The sequence below is a fragment of the Sinocyclocheilus grahami genome, unplaced genomic scaffold (assembly GCF_001515645.1).
Source record: "Sinocyclocheilus grahami isolate Dianchi unplaced genomic scaffold, SAMN03320097.WGS_v1.1 scaffold3.1, whole genome shotgun sequence".
NCBI lineage: Eukaryota > Metazoa > Chordata > Actinopteri > Cypriniformes > Cyprinidae > Sinocyclocheilus > Sinocyclocheilus grahami.
This window is the reverse complement of record NW_015505182.1, coordinates 1,314,451-1,337,373: the sequence shown is the minus strand read 5'-3', so window position 1 is coordinate 1,337,373 and position 22,923 is coordinate 1,314,451. Positions and strand designations below refer to the sequence as shown.

The following is a 22,923-nucleotide window of genomic DNA, read 5'->3' as shown; positions in this document are numbered from 1 at the left end:
GGCTTCACTCCAGAAGAAAAGTACGGCTGCTATAAAATAGTAGGGGCTATCATGCACTTCGGGAACATGAAATTCAAACAGAAGCAGAGGGAAGAGCAGGCAGAGGCCGATGGCACTGAAAGTGAGCATAAATCTAGAATCTAGTTAGTCATTATTACAGTATTACAGTTAAAGATGGTCCAAAGCTTAAATGAAATAATCTTTCCAGGTGCTGATAAGGTCTCTTACCTGATGGGTGTTAGCTCAGCAGACCTTATAAAGGGTCTTCTGCACCCTAGAGTGAAGGTGGGCAACGAGTATGTGGCTAAAGGACAGAATGTCGAACAGGTGAGAAGTGTTCCCAAATTTCTTCCTCATTGGATGTATGTCTATAGCTACAAAAACAGAATTATTTTGCTATGGCAATAATAATGCATGTTGAAACCACTGACATTTATTGTTGATCTACTAAGATACAAGGAATAAAGCAGCCTGAGAAATCAGCCTGGTATCCAGGCAACTTTTGCAATCCATGTGAGTGACAGCTGTGATCTTCATGTGCTCCACACACATTGTGTGGCTCCACCAGGTTAACTTTGCAGTGGGAGCTCTGGCCAAAGCCACTTATGACCGCATGTTCAAGTGGTTGGTGGGGCGTATAAATAGGACGCTCTACACTGTTCTGCCACGCCAGTTCTTTATCGGAGTGCTGGACATCGCCGGCTTTGAGATCTTTGAGGTGAGTGACTCTCGAAATTCCACACCGCACTTATCTAGATTTCCGTCGGCATTCACACTTGTGCATCTGTCATGTGGATTCTCTCAACAGCTCAACAGCTTCGAGCAGCTCTGCATCAACTTCACCAATGAGAAACTGCAACAGTTTTTCAACCACCACATGTTCATCCTGGAACAAGAGGAGTACAAAAGGGAGGGCATTGAGTGGACCTTTATCGACTTTGGGCTTGACCTCCAGGCCTGCATTAACCTCATTGAAAAGGTTTTTTTTTTGTATTTAAAACAATGAGATGAAATACAGTAACAATTAAAGGAAAATGCCTTCTGAGCTGTTTTCTCTTTGTTAGCCCTTAGGAATCATGTCCATCCTTGAAGAGGAGTGCATGTTCCCTAAAGCTACTGACAACAGCTTCAAGGCAAAGCTGTTTGACAATCACCCTGGCAAATCTGCCAATTTCCAAAAGCCAAGGCCTGACAAGAAAAGAAAGTATGAGGCTCATTTTGAGCTAGTGCACTGTGCAGGAGTGGTGAGTTTCTACCAGTAATAAAGCTCCAATAAGACTAAATTTAAAGGTCACTTAGGCAGCACTTAATATTACAAGTATTTATTATGCATTTTAGATTATTCTTGGTGCTTTTTGTACTGAAGCTGGTCTTCCATTCTGGCAAGATGGAAAGTGCCCTCTAAAATGTAGATATTGTTAGCTATGATATCATTTTAATGTAGATATATTGAATATTTTTATCTGAATTTTATCTGAATCTGAAACAATGACCCCCTGAATGAAATGGTGGTAGCTTGTTTCCAGAAATCAGCCAACAAGCTTCTAGGTAGTCTATATGAGAATTATGTTAGCTCTGACTCGGGTAAATATACCCCACTGTCTACCTGAAATATGCCACAATTCTACACAATTCTACACAATTCTCACATAAAATACTCCTAAATACAACTTTTTCCTTTTAGCCTCTGACACAAAAACAGGCGGCAAGGAAAAGAGGAAAAAGGCTGCTTCCTTCCAAACAGTGTCACAGCTACACAAGGTAGGAATATAACCAGACATCACTGCACTTGGTGCAAATTAGTTCGTAACAACACATGGTCAGATATTCATGGTCATTAAAACAAGAAAATCAAAACTCTTCAGTACTGAGAGGGAGGCAGTTAAGACTTGCAGTGATGTTTAGAGAAATGACACATGAACATCACTTTAAGTCTGTGCTGGCTCCTGTTCTGTCTGTGTCCACAAAGAGCATCAACAACTCAGGGTAAGTCTAGGAACACATCTGACAATGTTTTGGAGAAGGACACTTTTGCATATGTTATTATTGATTGCATTTGCTTTGTGCAGTGTAAAAGGTTAAGAACTTCTGTACAACAATGTTTCTATTTCTCCAACTGCAGGAGAATCTAAACAAGCTGATGACAAACTTGCGGAGCACTCAGCCCCATTTTGTGCGCTGCATTATCCCCAATGAGACCAAAACACCAGGTGTTGTAACCAATGAGTGCTTCAACACATCCAAACCGACAGGATTATGATGGGAATCACTATTTTTGAGCATCAAACAATTTTGCAGCTTAGTTTTACACTGAAACAACAACCTGAAAGAGTATCTAAGTTGCAAAACCTCAAAACATTTTCATCTTTTTGAAGGTATCATGGATGCCTACCAGGTGCTGCACCAGTTGCGCTGTAACGGAGTCCTGGAGGGCATTCACATTTGCAGGAAGGGATTTCCTAACAGAATTCTTTATGCCGAATTCAAACAATGGTGAGAAGAGCTACTATTGACTCACCTTGTGTACTCTTTCTTGAGAAAATCAAAAAATGCACAGTGAATTACAATAAAATCTTGACATTACTTTTAGAGAGTATAATTTCCCTGTGTGAACATGTTTTGATCAATGCAATGATTTGCTGTTCACTAAAAAAATTGAGGCTGAATTTTAAAGGCAACAACGCGGTTAAAAGTTAAACTGTGTTATTTCTGGGGTGCTAGGGCCACTAAATTTTTTTTTCAAAATCTCTTACCACCCTTCGGCGGAGCCAGAATTTGGATAATATTGTTTAAACAAATTATTTATGTTTGATTATTTGATTCAGTTATTTTCCGAAATATTCTAAAAAAACATCACAGAGCCACAGGTGTCTTACATTTTTTATGGAAATTAATGAATGCATAACTGACTTAAAGCTGTTTATTCGCAATAAACTGTGACATTTTGAGTATTTCAACATAATACAATTGCTCACTTCATCTTTAACCTTCAGTGGCTTGTGAGAAGTCAGCTTGATGATAAGCCAGTTGTTAAATAGTACAAATTTCTGTACATCAGTTAAATCTGGAAAAACTATGTTTGCAGATGATAATGATAAAAAATTGTGAATAAAAATAAACAATAAGGATGTCTATATTCCTCCTTTTCACAGGTATCGCATTCTGAATCCTCACGCAATCCCTGATGACAAGTTTGTTGACAGCAGGAAGGCTGCAGAGAAACTTCTGGCTTCACTGGATATCATCAGTATAGATTTGGACATACTAAGGCAAGTCAGACTTCAGCCAGTAAAAGGTTGTTGCTTTCAGCCTCAAGCAATGGGACATCGATCACAGGTTAACTCTGTACACAAGACAAAATGGGCTAAAACAACCTGTCTGTGTCTCTGCATAACAGGTGTTCTTTAAAGCTGGTCTGTTGGGACACCTGGAGGAGATGAGGGATGAGCGTCTGGCTAAAGTTCTCACTCTACTGCAGGCCGCCAGCCGTGGCAAGATCATGAGAATGGAGCTGAAGAAGATGATGGAGAGGAAGTAATACATGATTCTATTAAAAAAAAAAATTCTAAAATTAAAATACAGTGGCCCCAAGCATATTTGGATATTTAAGTCACACTTAAAAATGAATACAAGTAATTGCATTAGATAACATTTCCAACCAGGTTCCACTTATTTTAAAGAAAGATATTTCACAACAAATGTCTTTCAGATAGTTAGTGGAACATCCATCCCCCCAAAAATTACTTTGACACTTTGAGTTATTCCTGAAAAAAGCATAATTTGCTTAAATATGTCACTTGGTTTTATAGTGTCATATTTAATGCAAAATTGAAAGAAATGTATATATTGTAAGTGTGGTTTAAGTGGTAAAATACATTTTGGGGTCACTGCATATTGATTTAGAGATTTTCTGAATATAAAATATGAAGTTACATATTCAGACTTAAGGTTCAGTCGCATTAACAAAATTTCACGAGCAAAAAGGTCTGAAGCACATCTCACACGGACATCACTTTCAAACCAAGCATCTTTCTGAATTCACATGACCAACTAGAACCTGATGCCAAATCTGCATATTGGAAATCTTTCGCCCTACCACGAAATTCCTGGTCATGTGGATTCCTATTGAAATTACTCTATTTTGACTATGACAATTCACCAAACAACCATAAATGCGAACACAGTTTTAACCTACTAATAGCTCTTACATGGTTTCAATCCACTTGAATGGAGAAAAGGGCTTCCATATGCTTATATTCTCCATATTCTTGATGCCGTCCCACACAAATATTCACAAACTATACTGATATCCAACAGGTTTACTTCTAATAAAGTTAGCAACAAGCTGTTGTCACATGATATCTCTCAACCCTCAACATATGAGAGGCATTTTGGGGCCATGTGGATGGAGTGTGTGAGGTGTGTGTCTTCAGACATGCATTTGTCCATGTGTGCATGTGTGGCCGAAACCCTTCATATGCTCCGACACTCTCTGTGAAACGCGAGGTTCTCCATGCCCATATCCATAACCTCCACCCTTCCCCTTATTAGACAATGCAGGCGGTGTCCTTAAAGCCCAGAAGCCCAGTGGGTCACATGACAGCTGCTCACCCCACTCCCCACTAAAAATACAGGCCAGCTCCCTGCTCAAAGGCCTGTTTTGCCAAGGCGCCTGTTTCTCTAAAGGACCACATTGAAAGCATATCTGCAGACTGGCAAAGGATTAAAGCCGCTGGTTCACAGAAGGCCTCAGTTTCTTAATAAATATTTGACACTTCACCTTTTGGGTGGCCTGGAGCACAGATGCATGGTAGCTATTTGATCAGACTGAATTCTCTGCCGTCATCCGCTAACATATAACCACAGTACTGTGAAAGCAAGTGCATGACATCTGAAAGTCGCCCCAGTAATAGACTAACTAAAAGGAGCCTCGTTTCATGCATTCATGGACGTAAGCCAGTGGGTCATATGGGGGTGACACAGTCTTCCCATGATCAGTGTTGTTGTTGACTAAAACTATTAAAATCAAATTCACTAACTGAAATAAAGTTCAAATAACAAGAAATAAAATATAAATATTAGAGCATTAGCAAAATTGGCTTGGCAACTCACTGAATTAAAAATAAGTTTTAGTTGAAGTACTAAACTTACTAAGCAAAAATGACATAAAAAGCCGTTAGCCGATAGCCTTGTGGTTAGTGTGTCGACATATAGCGCAACTGCGCTCAAAGCGACTCGAGTTCGAATCCCGCCTTGAGGTCATTTGCTGATCCCGCTCCCCTCTCTTCACCCCAATATTTTCCTGTCATCTCTCCACTGTACTCGCAAAATAAAAAGGCACAAAAAGCCCATAAATATAACTAAAAAAAAAGAAAAACTGAAAATATAAAAATAAATGTTCATTCAAAATATGAATAAATACTATAACAGTATAAAATAATACTAAAACAACACTGATGCATTAATAGTTTGTGGGTTCATGTGGTTAACACAATGTTTTTATAGTCTAAGTATGGATGGATGATAAGACTGCAAAAATATTTGTTGCAATAACTCTAAAACTAAAATGGACGTTGTATTGTTAAAAACAAGAGGATTGTACCCAAAGCCACTCAATATAGCGGCTGTAAGAATGGAAGCCGGCCTTTCAATTTATAGAGCCAATCACGTGATGTAGCTGGACCAGGCTGAAAAATACAGTAAATATAAATATAAATATATATTTATTTAATATAAATCCATCTTCTTCTTCAACCTGATGGCTATATTATAATATAAATATATATTTAATTATAGTTTAGAAATAAAGAAACAAAAATGTAAAACTTAATACTAATAATTTTAGAAGTATATAGGAGCTATAATTACATCGCCAAGATGGACTGACATGCCTTAAAGAGACTATACCTATACCTAATTATTCCTGCCTCTTGTCATTAGGGAGGCTCTTATGATCATCCAGTGGAATATCCGGGCCTTCAACATCGTGAAGAACTGGCCGTGGATGAAACTTTTCTTTAAAATCAAGTCCCTGTTGAGGAGTGCTGCCACGGAAAAAGAGCTGGCTGCTCTAAAAGAGGAGTTCCTGAAGCTAAAGGAGGCACTAGAGAAATCAGAGTCCAAACGTAAGGAACTGGAAGAGAAACAGGTCAGCCTGATCCAAGAGAAGAATGACCTTTCCCTGCAGCTTCAGGCAGTGAGTATCAATGGCAACCGTACGGTTTGCTCATAAACGCCACAAAAAATGGTGCCACAGAACTACTCATTATTGCATTTTTATATTTTACTGTGTTACAGCAGGACATTTAGTACAGTTTCATTAAGTTTGCAGTTTGGCAAAAAGTCTGAATGCAGGTGAAATAAAAAAATAGCTGAATGCATAAAAGTATAAAATTATTTTTCTCCAAGGCACTAATTTTGTCATGATCCATGATCTAAATAATCTATGTAGGTTTAAGGGAAAGAAAATGATGTTTTAAAAGGATATTTAAAAGGATAATTAATGCCATTACCCAACAAATTATGAAATAGTCCAAAAATAATAAAATTAATTGTACATATTCAGGTGTTACATTGTTTAAATTCACTTTCTAATCGCTCAACAGGAGCAGGATAACCTGGCAGATGCAGAGGACCGTTGTGACCTGCTCATCAAGACTAAGATTCAACTTGAAGCCAAAGTGAAGGAGATGACCGAACGCCTGGAAGACGAAGAGGAGATGAATGCTACTGTTCTTGCAAAAAAGCGCAAGCTGGAGGATGAGTGCGCTGAGCTGAAAAAGGACATTGATGATCTGGAGATAACCTTGGCCAAGGTGGAGAAGGAGAAGCATGCCACTGAAAACAAGGTGAGCCCATTCTTTTGACGAAAATGAAGGTCAAGCTTTGTTGTTGAGCCACTGTGAAGTCTGTTAAACTAATTAAAGTCCCTTTTCATAGGTGAAGAATCTGATAGAAGAGATGGCAGCTTTGGATGAAACTATTCTGAAGCTCACTTAAGAGAAGAAGGCCCTACAGGAGAGTCACCAGCAGACGTTGGATGACTTGCAGACAGAGGAAGACAAAGTCAACACTCTGACTAAGGCCAAAGCCAAGTTGGAGCAGCAAGTAGATGATGTAAGTTGGATAAATGTTAACAGTTCCAAATAGAGGAATAAATCAGAAATACACTATAATTCCATGTTTTAGTTGGAGGGGTCCTTGGAACAGGAGAAGAAATTGCTAATGGACCTGGAACGGGCCAAATGCAAGCTGGAGGGCGATCTCAAGCTGGCCATGGAGTCTGTCATGGACCTTGAAAATGACAAGCAGCAATTAGAGGAAAAGCAGAAGAAGTAAGAAAATATCACATGACAGGATGCTGTAAAATAAAATATTTCTCTTCTTAAATTATCTTTTTTTTTGTAGGAAAGATTTTGAAATGAACCAGATCAGTTCGAAAATTTAAGATGAGTAAGTGCTCATCATCCAGCTTCAAAAGAAGATCAAGGAACTGCAGGTGAGTCAAACTGGACTGTTCAATATCTGAGCTTGTGTTTCTATCAGAACACTTTCATTCATTTTTTCATTGTGTTCAAGGCTCGTATTGAGGAGCTCGAAGAGGAACTGGAAGCAGAGCGTTCCACCTGAGCGAAGATGGAGAAACAGCGATGTGATGCGTCCAAAGAGCTTGAAGAGCTCAGCGAGCGTCTCGAGGAAGCTGGAGGTGCCACGTCAGCTCAAACTGAGATGAATAAGAAACGGGAGGCAGACTTTCTAAAACTGCGTAGTGACCTTGAGGAGGCCATATTGCACCACGAGGCTATGACTGCCGCACTGCGCAAAACGCATGCAGACAGTGTGGCTGAACTGAGTGAGCAAATTGACAGCCTTCAACGGGTCAAACAGAAGTTGGAGGAGGAGAGAAGTGAAGCAAAGATGGAGGCAGATGACTTAACCTCCAATTTAGAGCAGCTGGCAAAGAGCAAGGTGGAAAATATGATCCATGTTGCACCACATTCTGATCTAATTTAACTACTGTGGCATTAATTTAGCTTTGACTTTAACACTGAAAAATCAAGGGCTGATTTCAGTTGAGCTCAGGTTGAAATCTTTTTAGTTGGGTAAAATTTGCATGCTCTTGGTTTGTATATACCAGTTTTTATTTTTTTATTTAATCAAATGAATTTTATACAGTAAGGTTAAAAGTATATTAGGTATCATGAATTTACAACAAACTATATTTTTTCCTGCTTTTATTAATATGGCTTAATGTTCATTTTCAAATATACTCAAACATTTATACATTTACATTTAGTCACTTAATAGACACTTTTATCCAAAGGGACTTACAAATGAGGACAATAGAAGCAATCAAAACCAACAAAAGAACAATACTATGTAAGTGCTATGACAAGTCTCGGTTAGTCTAACACAGTACATGCAAGTTTAAAAAAAAAAAATTAATCAAAAAAAGTAGACAGAATAGAAAAAGTATAGAGAATGCTAGTGTTAGATTATTTAGATAAAAAGAAAACAAGCAGTTAGACTAAAAATAGAATAGAGAGTGCAAGTGTTAGAGGGTCAAGTTTTTTTTTAACAAAAACAATTCAAGTTGTATAAATTAACATTATTGAATCTAATATGAACAAACAAAAAAACAACAACAGTAAATCTATGAATTAACATTAACCTAAATTAATAAATGCTGTGATCTAATGTAACAAGTTTAACCTTATTGTAAAATTGAAAAATAGGCCTATATAACACATAAATAAGACGTAAGAAACCATAATTTTTAAACAGTTTTAAATCCCTTAAATTTACCAATTTTTTTTTACTAAGGGTATTAAAAAACGTTATAATACAATGACAGATTGCTATAAAATAACTGCAGATTGTTCCAAGAAAATGGTGCAGAAAACGTAAAAGCCTTATTACCCATTTCAGTCTGATCTTTAGGCACAGTCATAAAAAAGATACCCTGACAATGTATTCAATTCACACGACATCTGCGCATCATGAAATAACCAGACAGCCTTAATAATATTCACTGAATTGAATCATAAATAGTATAATAGTACGCATATAAATAGTAAAAAAAAATTTATTTCCTACACAAACACACACACACATACAATTTTATTAATTTTATAAAACTATTACAGGCTGCCACTGAGAAAACGTGTCGCCTCTATGAGGACCAGATGAACGAGACAAAAGCCAAAGTGGAGGAGCTTCAAAGGCAACTCAGCGACACCAACACACAGCGAGCCCGGGCTCAGGCTGAAAGCGGTATACAAACAAACTACCTACTGAGCAAATTCATCCTTAACAAGAACCACTGAGACATTTATGCATTGGTTTGAGACATCTAACTATTAGCTTTTTAATATAATTTTTGCATAACGCAGCTGAGCTGGGCAGAAAGCTGGAAGAGCGTGAAGCTTTTGTGTCTCAACTGCAGCGCACTAAGAACTCCCTCAGCCAAAACATAGAGGAGCTCAGGAAACAGCTAGATGAAGAAACCAAAGTAAGAGAAACTATCTTTCTCACTGCTCAACATGTTCCTGCTTTTATGTGGAACCAATTTCTACTTTTGATTTGTCTTTGGCATCTGCTCCTTTCAGTCAAAGAATGCCTTGGCTCATGCCCTGCAATCATCCAGGCATGACTGTGATCTGCTGAGGGAGCAGTATGATGAAGAGCAAGAGGGAAAATCTGAGCTGCAGCATGCACTGTCCAAGGCCAATGCCGAAGTCGCCTAATGGAGGACCAAGTATGAGACAGATGCCATACAGAAGACAGAGGAACTCGAGGAAGCAAAGTGAGTGTGTGGACTAGACAAGGAATAATGACTGGCTTCATTCAATCTAAAACTGAATGATTAAATTCCACAAATTGACAGGAAGAAGTTGGCCGGCCGCCTCCAAGAGGCTGAGGAACAAGTTGAGGCATCAAACGCAAAGTGCTCCTCCCTAGAAAAGACCAAACATCGACTGCAGTCGGAGATTGAGGATCTCGTAGTAGATCTGGAGCGCTCTAATGCAGCCGCCGCTGCCCTGGATAAGAAGCAGAGGCGATTTGACAAGATTCTGGCTGAATGGAAGCAGAAGTACGAGGAGTGTCAGTCTGAGCTGGAGTCTTCACAGAAAGAGTCTCGTAATCTGAGCACAGAGCTGTTTAAACTCAAGAACTCTTATGAGGAGGCTCTGGACCATCTGGAGAGCATCAAACGGGAGAATAAAAATTTACAGGGTATGTTTTGAACTTTATGGATTTTGAGTAGAGAAAAAAAACTACAAGATATTATCAGTCACAAAACGTGACTTATCAATGGCAGAGGAGATTTCTGACCTGAATGACCAAATAGGCCAGGGCAGCAAGACCATTCATGAGTTTGAGAAGATCAAGAAGGGCTTAGACCTGGAGAAGACTGAAATTCAGGCAGCACTGGAGGAAGCTGAAGTATGAATCTTCTTTGTGTCTGCAAACTTTTGTAGTTGAAAACCAAAAATAAAAAACCTCAGTCACATTATTGTTACACCAGAAAATATACTTGTGTATTGACTTAAACATATGAATAACATATTCAGTCACAAAACGTGACTTATCAATACCTTTCATGTTTCTGGCAGAGGAGATTTCTGACCTGAATGACCAAATAGGCCAGGGCAGCAAGACCATTCATGAGTTTGAGAAGATCAAGAAGGGCTTAGACCTGGAGAAGACTGAAATTCAGGCAGCACTGGAGGAAGCTGAAGTATGAATCTTCTTTGTGTCTGCAAACTTTTGTAGTTGAAAACCAAAAATAAAAAACCTCAGTCACATTATTGTTACACCAGAAAATATACTTGTGTATTGACTTAAACATATGAATAACATATTACATCATTAATGTCAAAAGGAGAAGTATTTTCATGATTATTATAGTGACATTAAATTTCCTGTTAGGTCTTTTTTAGGTAAGGTTAATTAGTACATGTATTGAAGAAAAAAATGGTTTGATTCAATTAAAACGAGAATGAATGAATGATACATGAGATTCCTGGAAATAATAAATGTATACCTTTCTGTTTTGTCATTTAGTGTTTTTTATTTTACCTGGAAATAATACATAAAAAAAATTTATGAAATTATTTATGGTTTATAAAACCAGCCCATAACATATAGAATTATATCACACCAAAACAGATTTGAAAAGACTTGGACTCTCATTAAATTCTCATATACATAATTTTTTTATGTCAGGGAACTCTGGAGCATGAGGAGAGAATGACTCTATGTATACAGCTAGAGCTCAACCAGATCAAAGCAGACATTGACAGGAAGCTGGCTGAGAAAGATGAGGAAATCGACAATCTCCGGTGAGTTCTACTTAATGAGTGATGAATACTGATTATTGAACCATTATTTTCCATTACTCCATTTCATTATACAACCATTATTGATTATACTACAAGGCTTCCTAACTACTTTACCCACCTTTAAATTCTCTAGCCGTAACCATCAGCATGCCATAGAGTCCATGCAAGCCACCCTGGACGCAGAAGCAAAATCCCGTAATGAAGCCATCAGGTTGAAGAAGAAGATGGAAGGCGACCTGAATGAAATGGAGGTTCAGCTGAACCATGCAAATCGCTTAGCCACCGAGTCCCAAAAAATGGCCCGCAACCTGCAGACACAGATTAAGGTAAAAGTGACTTTTATTGTAACAAACATATTTGAATTATTGCATCATAATTGTGGGAAATAAAACACAGGTTTGGAATATTTCCATATTATATGTATGCAAAACTACCTAAGCAAATAGTCACTAACTCATCCCTAACTAACATAAAACCCCCTGTCATATAAATGAAAAGGGCCTTCAGATAGAGCTGGATGAGACTATTCACCAGAATGAAGAAATGAAGGAACAAGTTGCCGTTACTGAACGCAGAAACAACCTCCTGACTGCTGAGGTTGAAGAACTCAGAAGCCAGCTGGAGCAGAACGATCGCGCCCGCAAACTGGCTGAGTATGAGCTCCTGGAAACCACGGAGAGAGTCAACCTACTGCATACCCAGGTAATGGCCAGATTTTCCATCAGTCTTTGCAGAAGGCAGTTCTTCCGAGCATTTTCCATAATTCTTTCTTCCTTCCCAGAACACGTCACTGCTTAATCAAAAGAAAAAGTTGGAGAGCGATATCTCCACGTTGTCTAGCGAGGTGGATGATGCTGTGCAGGAGTGCCGAAATGCAGAAGAAAAAGCCAAAAAGGCCATCACTGATGTGAGTGTCTTGCATAGAGAGGGTGTTTTATGCTAAATATTGTGCACAGGATATTTAATATGATGCTTTCAACTTGCAGGCTGCCATGATGGCAGAAGAGCTCAAGAAAGAGCAGGACACTAGTGCTCACCTGGAACGTATGAAGAAGAACATGGAGCCGACCATCAAAGATCTGAAGATGCGTCTGGATGAGGCCGAGCAGATCGCTCTAAAAGGAGGCAAGAAACAAATCCAGAAACTAGAAAGCAGGGTATGCAGGATGACATTTGTCATTTATAAGTCAGTAAAATATTGCTGCATGAAAAACCTGACTGACTTTAGTGGTGTCTTGCGTTGTGAACTTTTAACTTTGCTTTCCTTAAGGTCAGAGGCCTGGAGAGTGAGCTGGAATCTGAGCAGAAAAAAAGCAATGAATTCCAGAAGGGAGTACGCAAATATGAGCGAAGGATCAAGGAGCTCACCTACCAGGTACAGACTCCATCAGAGAGATGCACAAATTCAGTTTAGATTGTACTGAAAGGTTGCACTATTCTGGAAGAATAAACCGTGGCACCACCTGCTGTTTCTACAGACTGAGGAGGACAGGAAGAACATGGCGCATCTACAGGAGCTCATAGACAAGCTGCAGGCCAAAGTTAAGACCTACAAGAGACAAGCAGAGGAGGCGGTGAGTTTACAAATAAACCTACACCTCATGTATACGTAAAACATCACTGATGGTTCCTGCTCATTGTAATGTAGGAGGAACAAGCTAATACCAACTTGACCAAGTACAAGAAGACCCAGCATGAGCTGGATGACGCTGAGGAACGAGCTGAGATTGCAGAGTCTCAAGTGAATAAACTATGAACCCGGACCAGAGACCCGGGTAGCAAGGCTAGCCCTAAGGCATGTAGCTCTTGAATATTGCATTTAAACTGTTCATTTACTCTATAATGACTAAACCGATTAATCAGCTTTGTTTTTACCCATTTTAGCTTGCAGAGTGAAGAGGAAGGCCCTCTCATATAGGATCACAGCCCACAGCTGCAACAGTTGTGAGTGAATTAAAAATATGCCTAAAGCTATGAGCAAAACAAAAATAATGACTCTTTTATGTTTATGTAGACCATATAAATCTGTATTTCATATTTTCTTTATTTGTACCAATGTATAGGCCTACTGCAACGTTATGACATCTCTTTGATTTTAAACTTTCAAAGATAAAACACAGCCCTTCCTTAAACTCTCTTCAGGATATACACGGCTTTTGCACAAAAGAGCAGTGTTTAAAATGTGTTTACACAATGAATACATTTTTAAAAAGTGCTCTCAGTAGTCTTTCCTGTTATTCTGGTCGATATGGCAGTCGTCGTGAACTTATACTGACACCTAGCGCGTGGATGCAGCATCACACAAACGCAAATATCAAAGACTATACATGATTTAAAACACTTAAAATGTATTGATAATTCAAGTATTAATAATTTCTTGTGATGTTTAAAACTCTTTTAGGCTACTAAAATTTATCACACAAGAATGAATGGAAATCCACAAATTATATAACTAATGCCTTCCTTGAGCATGGTGCTTTCATGTCTTAAATGCCAAGGTGTGGGTTTTCAAGACGGAACGTTTTTTCAGTTTAGAAGATTTCATATATGGAAAAGAATGAAACCTGAATGACAAAAATACTTAAACGTTTTTTTTCCCAAATAGTTTTTTGTTCTTGCTGTATTTGAACCATTTTCTTTCTCATCTCATACCTATAGTCGAACTAAAACCTGTTTTTGAATTGCTAAATGTATTGATAATTCAAGTATTAATAATTTCTTGTGATGTTTAAAACTCTTTTAGGCTACTAAAATTTATCACACAAGAATGAATGGAAATCCACAAATTATATAATGCCTTCCTTGAGCATGGTGCTTTCATGTCTTAAATGCCAAGGTGTGGGTTTTCAAGACGGAACGTTTTTTCAGTTTAGAAGATTTCATATATGGAAAAGAATGAAACCTGAATGACAAAAATACTTAAACGTTTTTTTTCCCAAATAGTTTTTTGTTCTTGCTGTATTTGAACCATTTTCTTTCTCATCTCATACCTATAGTCGAACTAAAACCTGTTTTTGAATTGCAGTTACATTTAAAAAAAAAAAAGAGTTAGTGTATGACTTATATTCAAACTAATATATTTCCACAAGATGAAGCAATTGATTTTGGAAAGCATAAAAAGGTAAAACATCCAACCTTAACTGTCAGAGGCCAGATATTGAATTCCGTTTTATTTAAAGCATCAAGTTTACTGGGCTTGACATGGTTATCACTTATGACTGAATTCATCCAGACAGAGCTACATAAGAAAATGCAGGTATTTAAAACCAAACCCAACCCATGCGAGACATGAACCAAGGCCCATGGATGATGAAGAGACATTCAGATCCTTTGTGTTGATGTAGCAATCATTCAAATCAGAAAACGCACACATTCACACTACTGCTAATATTACAACTGTACACATTCCTGGGGTCAAAGGAAGTGACCAAAAAACTCTGCAGCATTCATTATACCTTTTTATAGGAGTTGTATGATATAGTTTTGCCAACGCAAAAGCACTGACACACAGTATAAGCAACCAATATAAAGAACGAACATTAAAGAACGTGCAAACATCCACAGGTGAAAGTGATCAACTCTTGTGAAACATTTAGTCATTTATACAAAGGAACTTTTGCATACACAGTGAACTCAGGTGCAACAGAATAAAAGCCGCAGCATGCTTAACCTATAGGAGTGGGTTAGAAAACAACACCAATGAAACGAGGTAGTTGATTGGAAGTTTCTAGTCTAGCTCAGCTACCACATCCAGCTCAAAGCGACCGCAGCAGAGCAGCACCTTCGCAGGTTCCCGGCTGCCAAACGCCAGAGCCTCGTGTTTGAGTGCGACACAGATTGTCAACAGCTGAGGCCTGTAAAGTTAGAAGATGGTGATTTAGTGGTTTGCTACGGAACAAATGACAGATGGCAGCTTGGAGGTCAAGGCTAGCTGGATATTTATGACCATAGTGGGAGTGAACCTGCATAGTTTAACACCTTCAGTGCCCCCAAGATATGAAGTGTTTCATTGTGAGAAATAAAACAAAAGGGACAATACTATTTTTAAAAACGAATTAATACAAAAATTTTTAAAAAAAAAAATGAACTCAATCTCTTATTTAATATGTGCTTGATAAAACCTAACAAAAGGAGAGAAGCAGAGGAGAATATGAAAAGAAAACAGGTTTATGTCGTAAGAGAGCAAACTTACTAGAGAAATATGAGAAAATAAATAAGACGTCCAAATTCATTTTCAGTTCTCCGTCATCTACACTGCACAAAGGGTGCAGCTTGGAGGTCAAGGCTAGCTGGATATTTATGACCATAGTGGGAGTGAACCTGCATAGTTTAACACCTTCAGTGCCCCCAAGATATGAAGTGTTTCATTGTGAGAAATAAAACAAAAGGGACAATACTATTTTTAAAAACGAATTAATACAAAAAAAAAAATATATATATATATATATATATATGAACTCAATCTCTTATTTAATATGTGCTTGATAAAACCTAACAAAAGGAGAGAAGCAGAGGAGAATATGAAAAGAAAACAGGTTTATGTCGTAAGAGAGCAAACTTACTAGAGAAATATGAGAAAATAAATAAGACGTCCAAATTCATTTTCAGTTCTCCGTCATCTACACTGCACAAAGGGTTTGACATCAATCAGTTAAGCATGAGAGTCGCTCACCACCTGACAGCTTGGCAAAGTATCATCGAAGCCTCCGATCATCAAATCCAACACTTTCTCTTTTGCTTTTCTAAACATAAATTACAGAGAAAATCTCTTTAAAGGCCGACTGTGCAGTTCATAGATAACCAGATCATTGATCGCCCTCATTCGCGGATGCATCTTTTCAATACATTTAGCCTAAATATTATTGTCTTTGTTTATTTCTCTATAAAAGGCCCCAAATGATTTCCCCGAAAGAATGCCACCGAAACACAAGAAGACAGTTTCAGGTCAGAGGTTCGGCTCTGGATTGAGCTGTCCGGGTACTTGTTCCCTCTCAATGAATGACAGGATGGGCAATCCTTTGCGGGACGTCCTTTGTCGCACCCGTGACCTGGAGATGAAAAAGTCGAACATGGGCACCAAGTAGAGAATGGACAGCTCACTGAGCCGTAGCATGCAGTCGGATGAGGCGGGAGGCTGTTCTATGGACCGCATCGGAGCGGGACATGCAAGTCCCTCCCCAAGCCCACCCGCAAGAGTCAATCCTCTAGAAGGTCCCGGTCTAACTCCATGTAAGGCTCATCTATGTAGCCGATAATGGCACAGGGAGAAGTCCTGTCCTCACCAAGCAGTACTGAAACAGTCTCCTTCCAGAAACTGAAGGGAATACAGGAGCTCTGAAAGAAAAGTGAAGATGGATAGTTAAATATTATTCAAAAGCAGCATTTCTCGAACTGGGGTTGGTGAAGGAAATGCAGGGGTTTGTAGGTTGATGAAAAGCTAATAATCACATCTTGCAAGATAATTTACGATTATCATTTCATTTTTTAGAGTTACAATAATAATAGTAATAACAATATGAAGGTCAATTTAAGACTTCAGACCAAGTAAAAAAAATCTAAAGAATAAACTGAATGGAACACAATATGTCAGTAAGGTCTCTAAGGGTGTTTTCACACCTAGATCGTTTGAGCCCTGCAAACACTCTCGGAGCGGTTCAGCTCGTATACGTGAACAAACAAGTGATCTCAGACCCCCCTAAAAAGACCCAAAAGCGAACCTTACTCAGTGTGGTTCATTTGTGGTTCGATTTCCTCGTGATTTGTGAAAGCAATGAGGTACCGGTACGCTTTGTACTATGGGCCAACATAACAGTAATGCTTGAGTTTGAACTAAGCAGTTTAGTACTTGTATATATATTTTTATATAGGCTATATTTTATTTTTATTATTTATTGATGTCATTTCAGATTCACATGTCACATTCAAACACGCACAATGTCGTTACATTTTTCAAAAATAAATAAATAAACCAACTGTTAACAAGAGCAATACAAAATAATTATGTTGTCATTTATGTAATCTACGGCTAACTGTGTATTAAATTATTTAAATGCATGCATCGTTAAGTATTCTCGTCATGACGGAGGCAAAGAACCAGCCGACGCACAGCGGAGATCTAGCTTTCTCCCTGCTTTAAATCAGACACAGAGATGAAGTAGTGTGGCAAGATCACATGTATTTGAATGCATGAATTATATTATTGATTTGATTTAATTATAGAGAGAGAAAGAGAGATGAAAGTTGCGTGTGTGGATTGCGTCTGTGCAAGTCAAGTGAAGCTGTGAGTTTCGTTACTTCAAAACATAAATTTTACAGCAGCATTGACAACAGGTGTCCATACTCGTGAATATTTCTGTGAGCGCAATCTCCGATCTGTGTCTCTGCGAGTGATGTGTGCGTGCGTGCGTGCGTCTCAAGTAGTAGTAGTATATTTTTATTTAATGCCATGTCAGCATCAAAAAATACAAGTATAATAAATACAATAAAACTCAAGTGTGTCAATGAAAGCAGTGGAACAACTCTCTGCAAAAGTCTTGACCAGTGACATGATCAGGGATTGCCAGCTCTTTCTCACCCACTTCCCTGTCCACGTCTTCTTCCAAATTTTCCAATAAGTCAGACTCCACTGCTGCACAGAAAGCTGGGGTCTGAGTTCTTATGAAGTTGTGGTGTGAACAAGAAAGGGTCTGAGATTACTTCAGTGCTGAAGAGGACCAAGAAAAGAACCGGGTTCTTTTTTGAGTCCACTATATTGTGAACACCAAAAGGATTGAGATCACTTTCAGCTGGTTCCCTTTAAGTGAAATGGGTTTGGTTCCTTTGAAACGAACTATATGTGAAAACACCCTAATTGTAAATATCTTATATTAGCAATACTTCAAAGTTCAACACTTCAAACTTTCAACATATCTCCATTACTTTTTACTCCATTACTTTTTAATTCATTAAAACAAAAAGCCTAAATTAAATATTTTCATGATATAAAATGATCAAGTCTCTTCAGAAAACTTGGACTAAACTGCTCAATACACATGGATAAGTTTTAAGGTCTCTTTATGAACTTTTTTGAAAATCAAAGTGATAGTTGCGTAGACTGTCAATGGAGGAAAATAAATCTCTCAGTTTTCAGTGAAAGTATCTTCATTTGTGTTCCAAAGATTCATGAAATTCTTATGGGTTTGGAATAACGTAAGGCTGAGAAAATGGTGACAATTTTTATTGCTGGGTGAACTATGCCTTTAAGACTCTCTGCTTCAATTTAAGACCTTTAAAGGCCTTCGTCTGTGGAAGGCCTAAGACTTTCAGATCCACAGGAACCCTGTATAAATGTTCAGCCCTTTATATTAAAAAAAAGACCATATGACCAGAGAATCATAAACATGTGAATGTGTCGTGAAATTATTGAAATATTTACTTAAAAACATACCCTCAGGGGGTATTTATTTTTGGAACCCCCGACTTAAAGGAAGAATTCTATACAGTTAAATATAAAATGTATACACACTCACATTCTCCAGGCAGGTGCTGTCCTTGTCCTTGTTGAGGTAGTGGTGCTGCCAAAAGCGCAGCAAGTTGTGGAAATTGTTGAGCAGGCAGCCGGGATATTTCTCTGCGTATTCCTTCTCCCGCAGGGCGTTCAGGTAAAACGGGAGCTTGCCTCTCCTCCGGGCCAACATCAGAATCACCAGGCTGGTGTTAAGACAGCTCACATTCTCCTGGGAGAGCAACCAGAAAAACAAAGGAAAAAAACACAGGAATAATTATCAAGGAGGATTAAAATGAGACAAGCAGGGAGAGGAGATGTGCATTATGGTCTTGCCTGTGTGAGGGTTTGCACGTTGATGATGTTAACCAGCCTAAAAAGGAAGGCCAGTCTGTTCTCCACTCGAGCCATGTAGGACAGCAGACAGCACTCAGAGAGCACTTCAACCACTGCAGATGCACAAACACAGACTAAAATAGACACTGCAATTTTAAAAACAAAGATCGGACTAAATATTTTTTTTAGAAATCTATGTCTAATGCTATGAACCGATTTATCATCTGATTAAGCAATTAACATGATCTGTGAAAGTGAGCAGACGGTTTATTAAATACCAAGTTACCTGAGAAAATAGTCATCTTCCCATCAGATTTTTCTTAGAGACATCAACATTTTTTACACTAACAATTAACACAGGATGAAATATTAAATACACATGTAAAGTGACTGGCATTATAAATATTGTGATGAATTTAATGCACTTTTAATTTGAACTGTTAAACTCCCTAAAGACGTGTCACTTGTCAGTTGTCACTAGCCTAAATCAGACTAGTGAGTATCAATATAAACACTTTCTCATTGGATCGAAGCAAATCTCATAGGTGACATAATTTGCTCTCAAAAAGGTGAGTTGTCACTGAAAAGTGAGGAGTTTGCATCTATGCATATTGCTGTTTATTACTATGTCTTGTTATTTTAGTTCACAAAAAACAAATTCCTTTGTGTCAATTGTGAAAACTAGTGTAGAAATATACCTTACAGCAGTTTACGTCTTGGAATAAACATTACTGATATACCAGCCTTTTTTTTTTAATGTATTTACAAATACATATACACTACCAATCGAATGGGTTTGGGTACATTGGGTAATATTGTTTAAAGAAGTCTCTATGGTTGAATTTATTTCAACAAAAAAAAAAAACATATTATAATATTATGATTTTTAAAAATTTCATTTATTCCTGGCGGCAAAGCTGAATTATTAGCTGCCATTAATCCCGTCTTCAGTGTCACACGATCCTTCAGAAATCAATCTAATATGCTAATTTGTGCTGAATATTTTTATGGGAAAAAATATACAGGATTTATTTATTCATGATTCTTTGATGAATAGAAAATTCAAAATAACAGCATTAATTTGAAAGTGATTTTTTTTTAAATCTTTTTTTCCCCCTTTTAAACAATTCAAAGTGTTTTTGGTGAAGACAACTATTCATTAAAAATGTTTTATTTTTTTAGCTGTATCACTAACAATCCAAGAGTACAATTGCTTAATTTACCTTTCACATCTTCTGTCTGGCTCTCAAAGCGATCTAGAGAGAGGACGATACATCGCACAAGCATGTTGGAGTCCACCAGAGAGCTGTTGATCTGAGTGAGGAACACCTGGAACTGAAGGAGACACAGCTTTTATTTCTCTATTACTCTATAGCCTCTACAATAAATCAGAAATCATGTATGTGACCCTCTTTTTGCTGTTGCCAGTACCTTTTCTTCTGTGTTGACATATTTGTTGAATCTCTTGAAGGCATCAATGTTGAACTTCATAAGCTCCCCGAGCAAATCAAAGTAGCTTTGCAGGACATCTCTGGACTTGCAGCCGCTGTCGATGATGCAGAAGAGGATGTGCTACAAACCAAAGACAGAATTAGACTATGCAGAAATTCTATAGGGATAGAGAATTCAACTACTCAAGTAAAAACATTTTGACCAATAAGACACACAAGCAGGCATTAACGTTTTTACCTCCAGCAAGCCTCTCTTCAGCAGAAACATCTGGTCTGCATATGAGGTGGCCCCTCTGAGGAAGCTCTCAACAGCTCTGGCCTGCCAGAACCTTCAGAGGGAACATATGTCACCATGACTTATGTGGCATTTCAAAACACTTAACCAAAATTATTAAGAACCCAGTGTCTCACCTGAAGGAAGAGTCTGGAGGTTCTCTTTTCATAACAGTGAGGATCCGTGTGAGAAGCCCTTTTTTACCATCACACACTAAACTCCTAAAAGACACCACATACCAGACAGATTGTAATATCGTAAAGAAATGATGCATATTAGCATGTAAATTATCATTCCATTCTGAATACTACCTGTCGGTGTTTACTAGAGCCTCCACCTCAGGGATGTTTGCCTTTAGGGAGATGGCACTCAACTCATTCAGCTCCTGAGCATTCAAAAGTAGGTACTTATTCCTAAGGACAAAAGAATAAATGTGTTGTTCTGTCAATCTACATGTACATGGCACACCACTGAAAGCTCACACAATTTAACTTACTCGTGGTGGTCACTAAAGCTCTGCAGAAGCCTCAAGAACTGGATTTTAAAAGAGATTTCCTGTGCAATAAACAATAGCATAACATGATCAATGAGAATTATGGGAAATAGAATATTTTGAATGAGTGAATACATTATCCCAAAGCTCACCGGGCTGCAATCACAGTTTTCATTCTGTCCATGAACCACGTGATTAGAGGTGGTGTATTTCCTCCAGATGAGCTTGTCGAAAAGGTTATTGAGTCCAGGAATCAAACGAAACTCTGCCAACATTTTATGCACCTAACAGATTATGATAAACAAAGATGGGAATTACAACATTAATCAGCACCAAGCAGATCCTTAACTGACAAGAACGGCTCTTACCTGGTTTCGCTGTCGGCCCATGAGAAGGACACACAGCACGTAAAGCACTTCCACCTTATACATGATCTCATGGACGATCTTCATGGACTGCGGCAAACGGTGCCTCAGAGGGATGGTGGCCAATGTGCTCTCATCAGATGATTCTGTGAGGAAAAAAATTATAATAACAAAGAAATTCATTTTATTTAGCAAGGACACATTCAATTAATAAAAAGAGACCGTACAAAAAATCATTTTGCAAAAAATTTGTTTCAAATAAATGCTGTTGTCTGGAATGTTCTATTCCTTAAAAGGGTCAGTTCACCCCAAAATGAAAATTCTGTCATTAATTACTCACCCTCATGTTGTTCCAAACCCGTAAGACCTCATTCAACCTCGGAACACAAATTAAGATATTTTGGAAGATGGTGGAAGACAGTAACGTGGGGGAGAAGAATTGTTGAATAAAGTTGACATTATTGGTTTCTTTGCGCACAAAAAGTATTCTCGTAGCTTCGCAAAATTGAAGTTGAGCCACTGATGTCACATGGACTGTTTTACCGATGTCCTTACTATGTTTCTGGACCTCTGAACATTGCAGTTGCATTGCTGTCTATGGGAGGGTCAGAGAGCTCTCAGATTTATCAAAAATATCTTAATTTGTGTTCCGAAGATGAACGAAGGTCTTACGGGTTTGGAACGACATGAGGGTAGAGCTGGACGATATGGCCAAAATTTATATCACAATATATTTCTTAATTCCGGTCGATACGATATAATTCCGATATCGATATGAACACTATTAAAAAGCCTCATAAAAACGGCCAAGAACAGCCACAACAGATGTCTGTACCTACAAACTTATGAAAAATTAATTTGCCAACTCTATGAAACCTACTCCTATAAAACTATATAATATTTTAGGAAAAAAATGGCGCAAATAAATAAATGTTCATCTTTTATTGGTATTTAGCCTTCATACAAACAAGAAATGTGAAATCACTGTCAAATAAATCTCAGACTCTCCTTATTAATATTAATGTTTTTACTTCAAACTATAGGCTAACATACCAGTCAAAAGTTTTTGAACAGTAAGATTTTTAATTTTTTTAAAGAATTCTCTTCTGCTCACCAAGCCTGCATTTATTTGATTCAAAATACAGCAAAAACAGTAACATTTTGAAATATTTTTAC

General features: G+C 38.0%; 1 protein-coding gene and 1 pseudogene across 2 annotated transcripts in view; one reads left to right on the top strand and one right to left on the bottom strand.

Moving 5' to 3' along the window:
* Positions 1-1,490: 1,490 nt before the first annotated feature.
* On the top strand, positions 1,491-13,497 carry LOC107562604 (myosin heavy chain, cardiac muscle isoform-like; annotated as a pseudogene).
* Positions 13,498-15,657: 2,160 nt separating this feature from the next.
* LOC107562455 (short transient receptor potential channel 4-associated protein-like) overlaps positions 15,658-22,923 on the bottom strand; it is a 14,456-nt gene continuing 7,190 nt past the window's right edge. For both annotated transcript variants that reach the window (XM_016247187.1, XM_016247119.1), the window contains exons 9-19: positions 21,751-21,893; positions 21,535-21,666; positions 21,386-21,444; positions 21,201-21,302; positions 21,027-21,110; positions 20,854-20,944; positions 20,596-20,736; positions 20,388-20,499; positions 19,165-19,277; positions 18,854-19,060; positions 15,658-16,679 (exon numbers count right to left, since the gene is read on the bottom strand). In XM_016247187.1, coding sequence (XP_016102673.1) covers positions 16,542-16,679; positions 18,854-19,060; positions 19,165-19,277; positions 20,388-20,499; positions 20,596-20,736; positions 20,854-20,944; positions 21,027-21,110; positions 21,201-21,302; positions 21,386-21,444; positions 21,535-21,666; positions 21,751-21,893 — 1,322 coding nt within the window. In that variant the 3' untranslated portion in view covers positions 15,658-16,541. The remainder of the gene's footprint in view (positions 16,680-18,853; positions 19,061-19,164; positions 19,278-20,387; positions 20,500-20,595; positions 20,737-20,853; positions 20,945-21,026; positions 21,111-21,200; positions 21,303-21,385; positions 21,445-21,534; positions 21,667-21,750; positions 21,894-22,923) is intronic.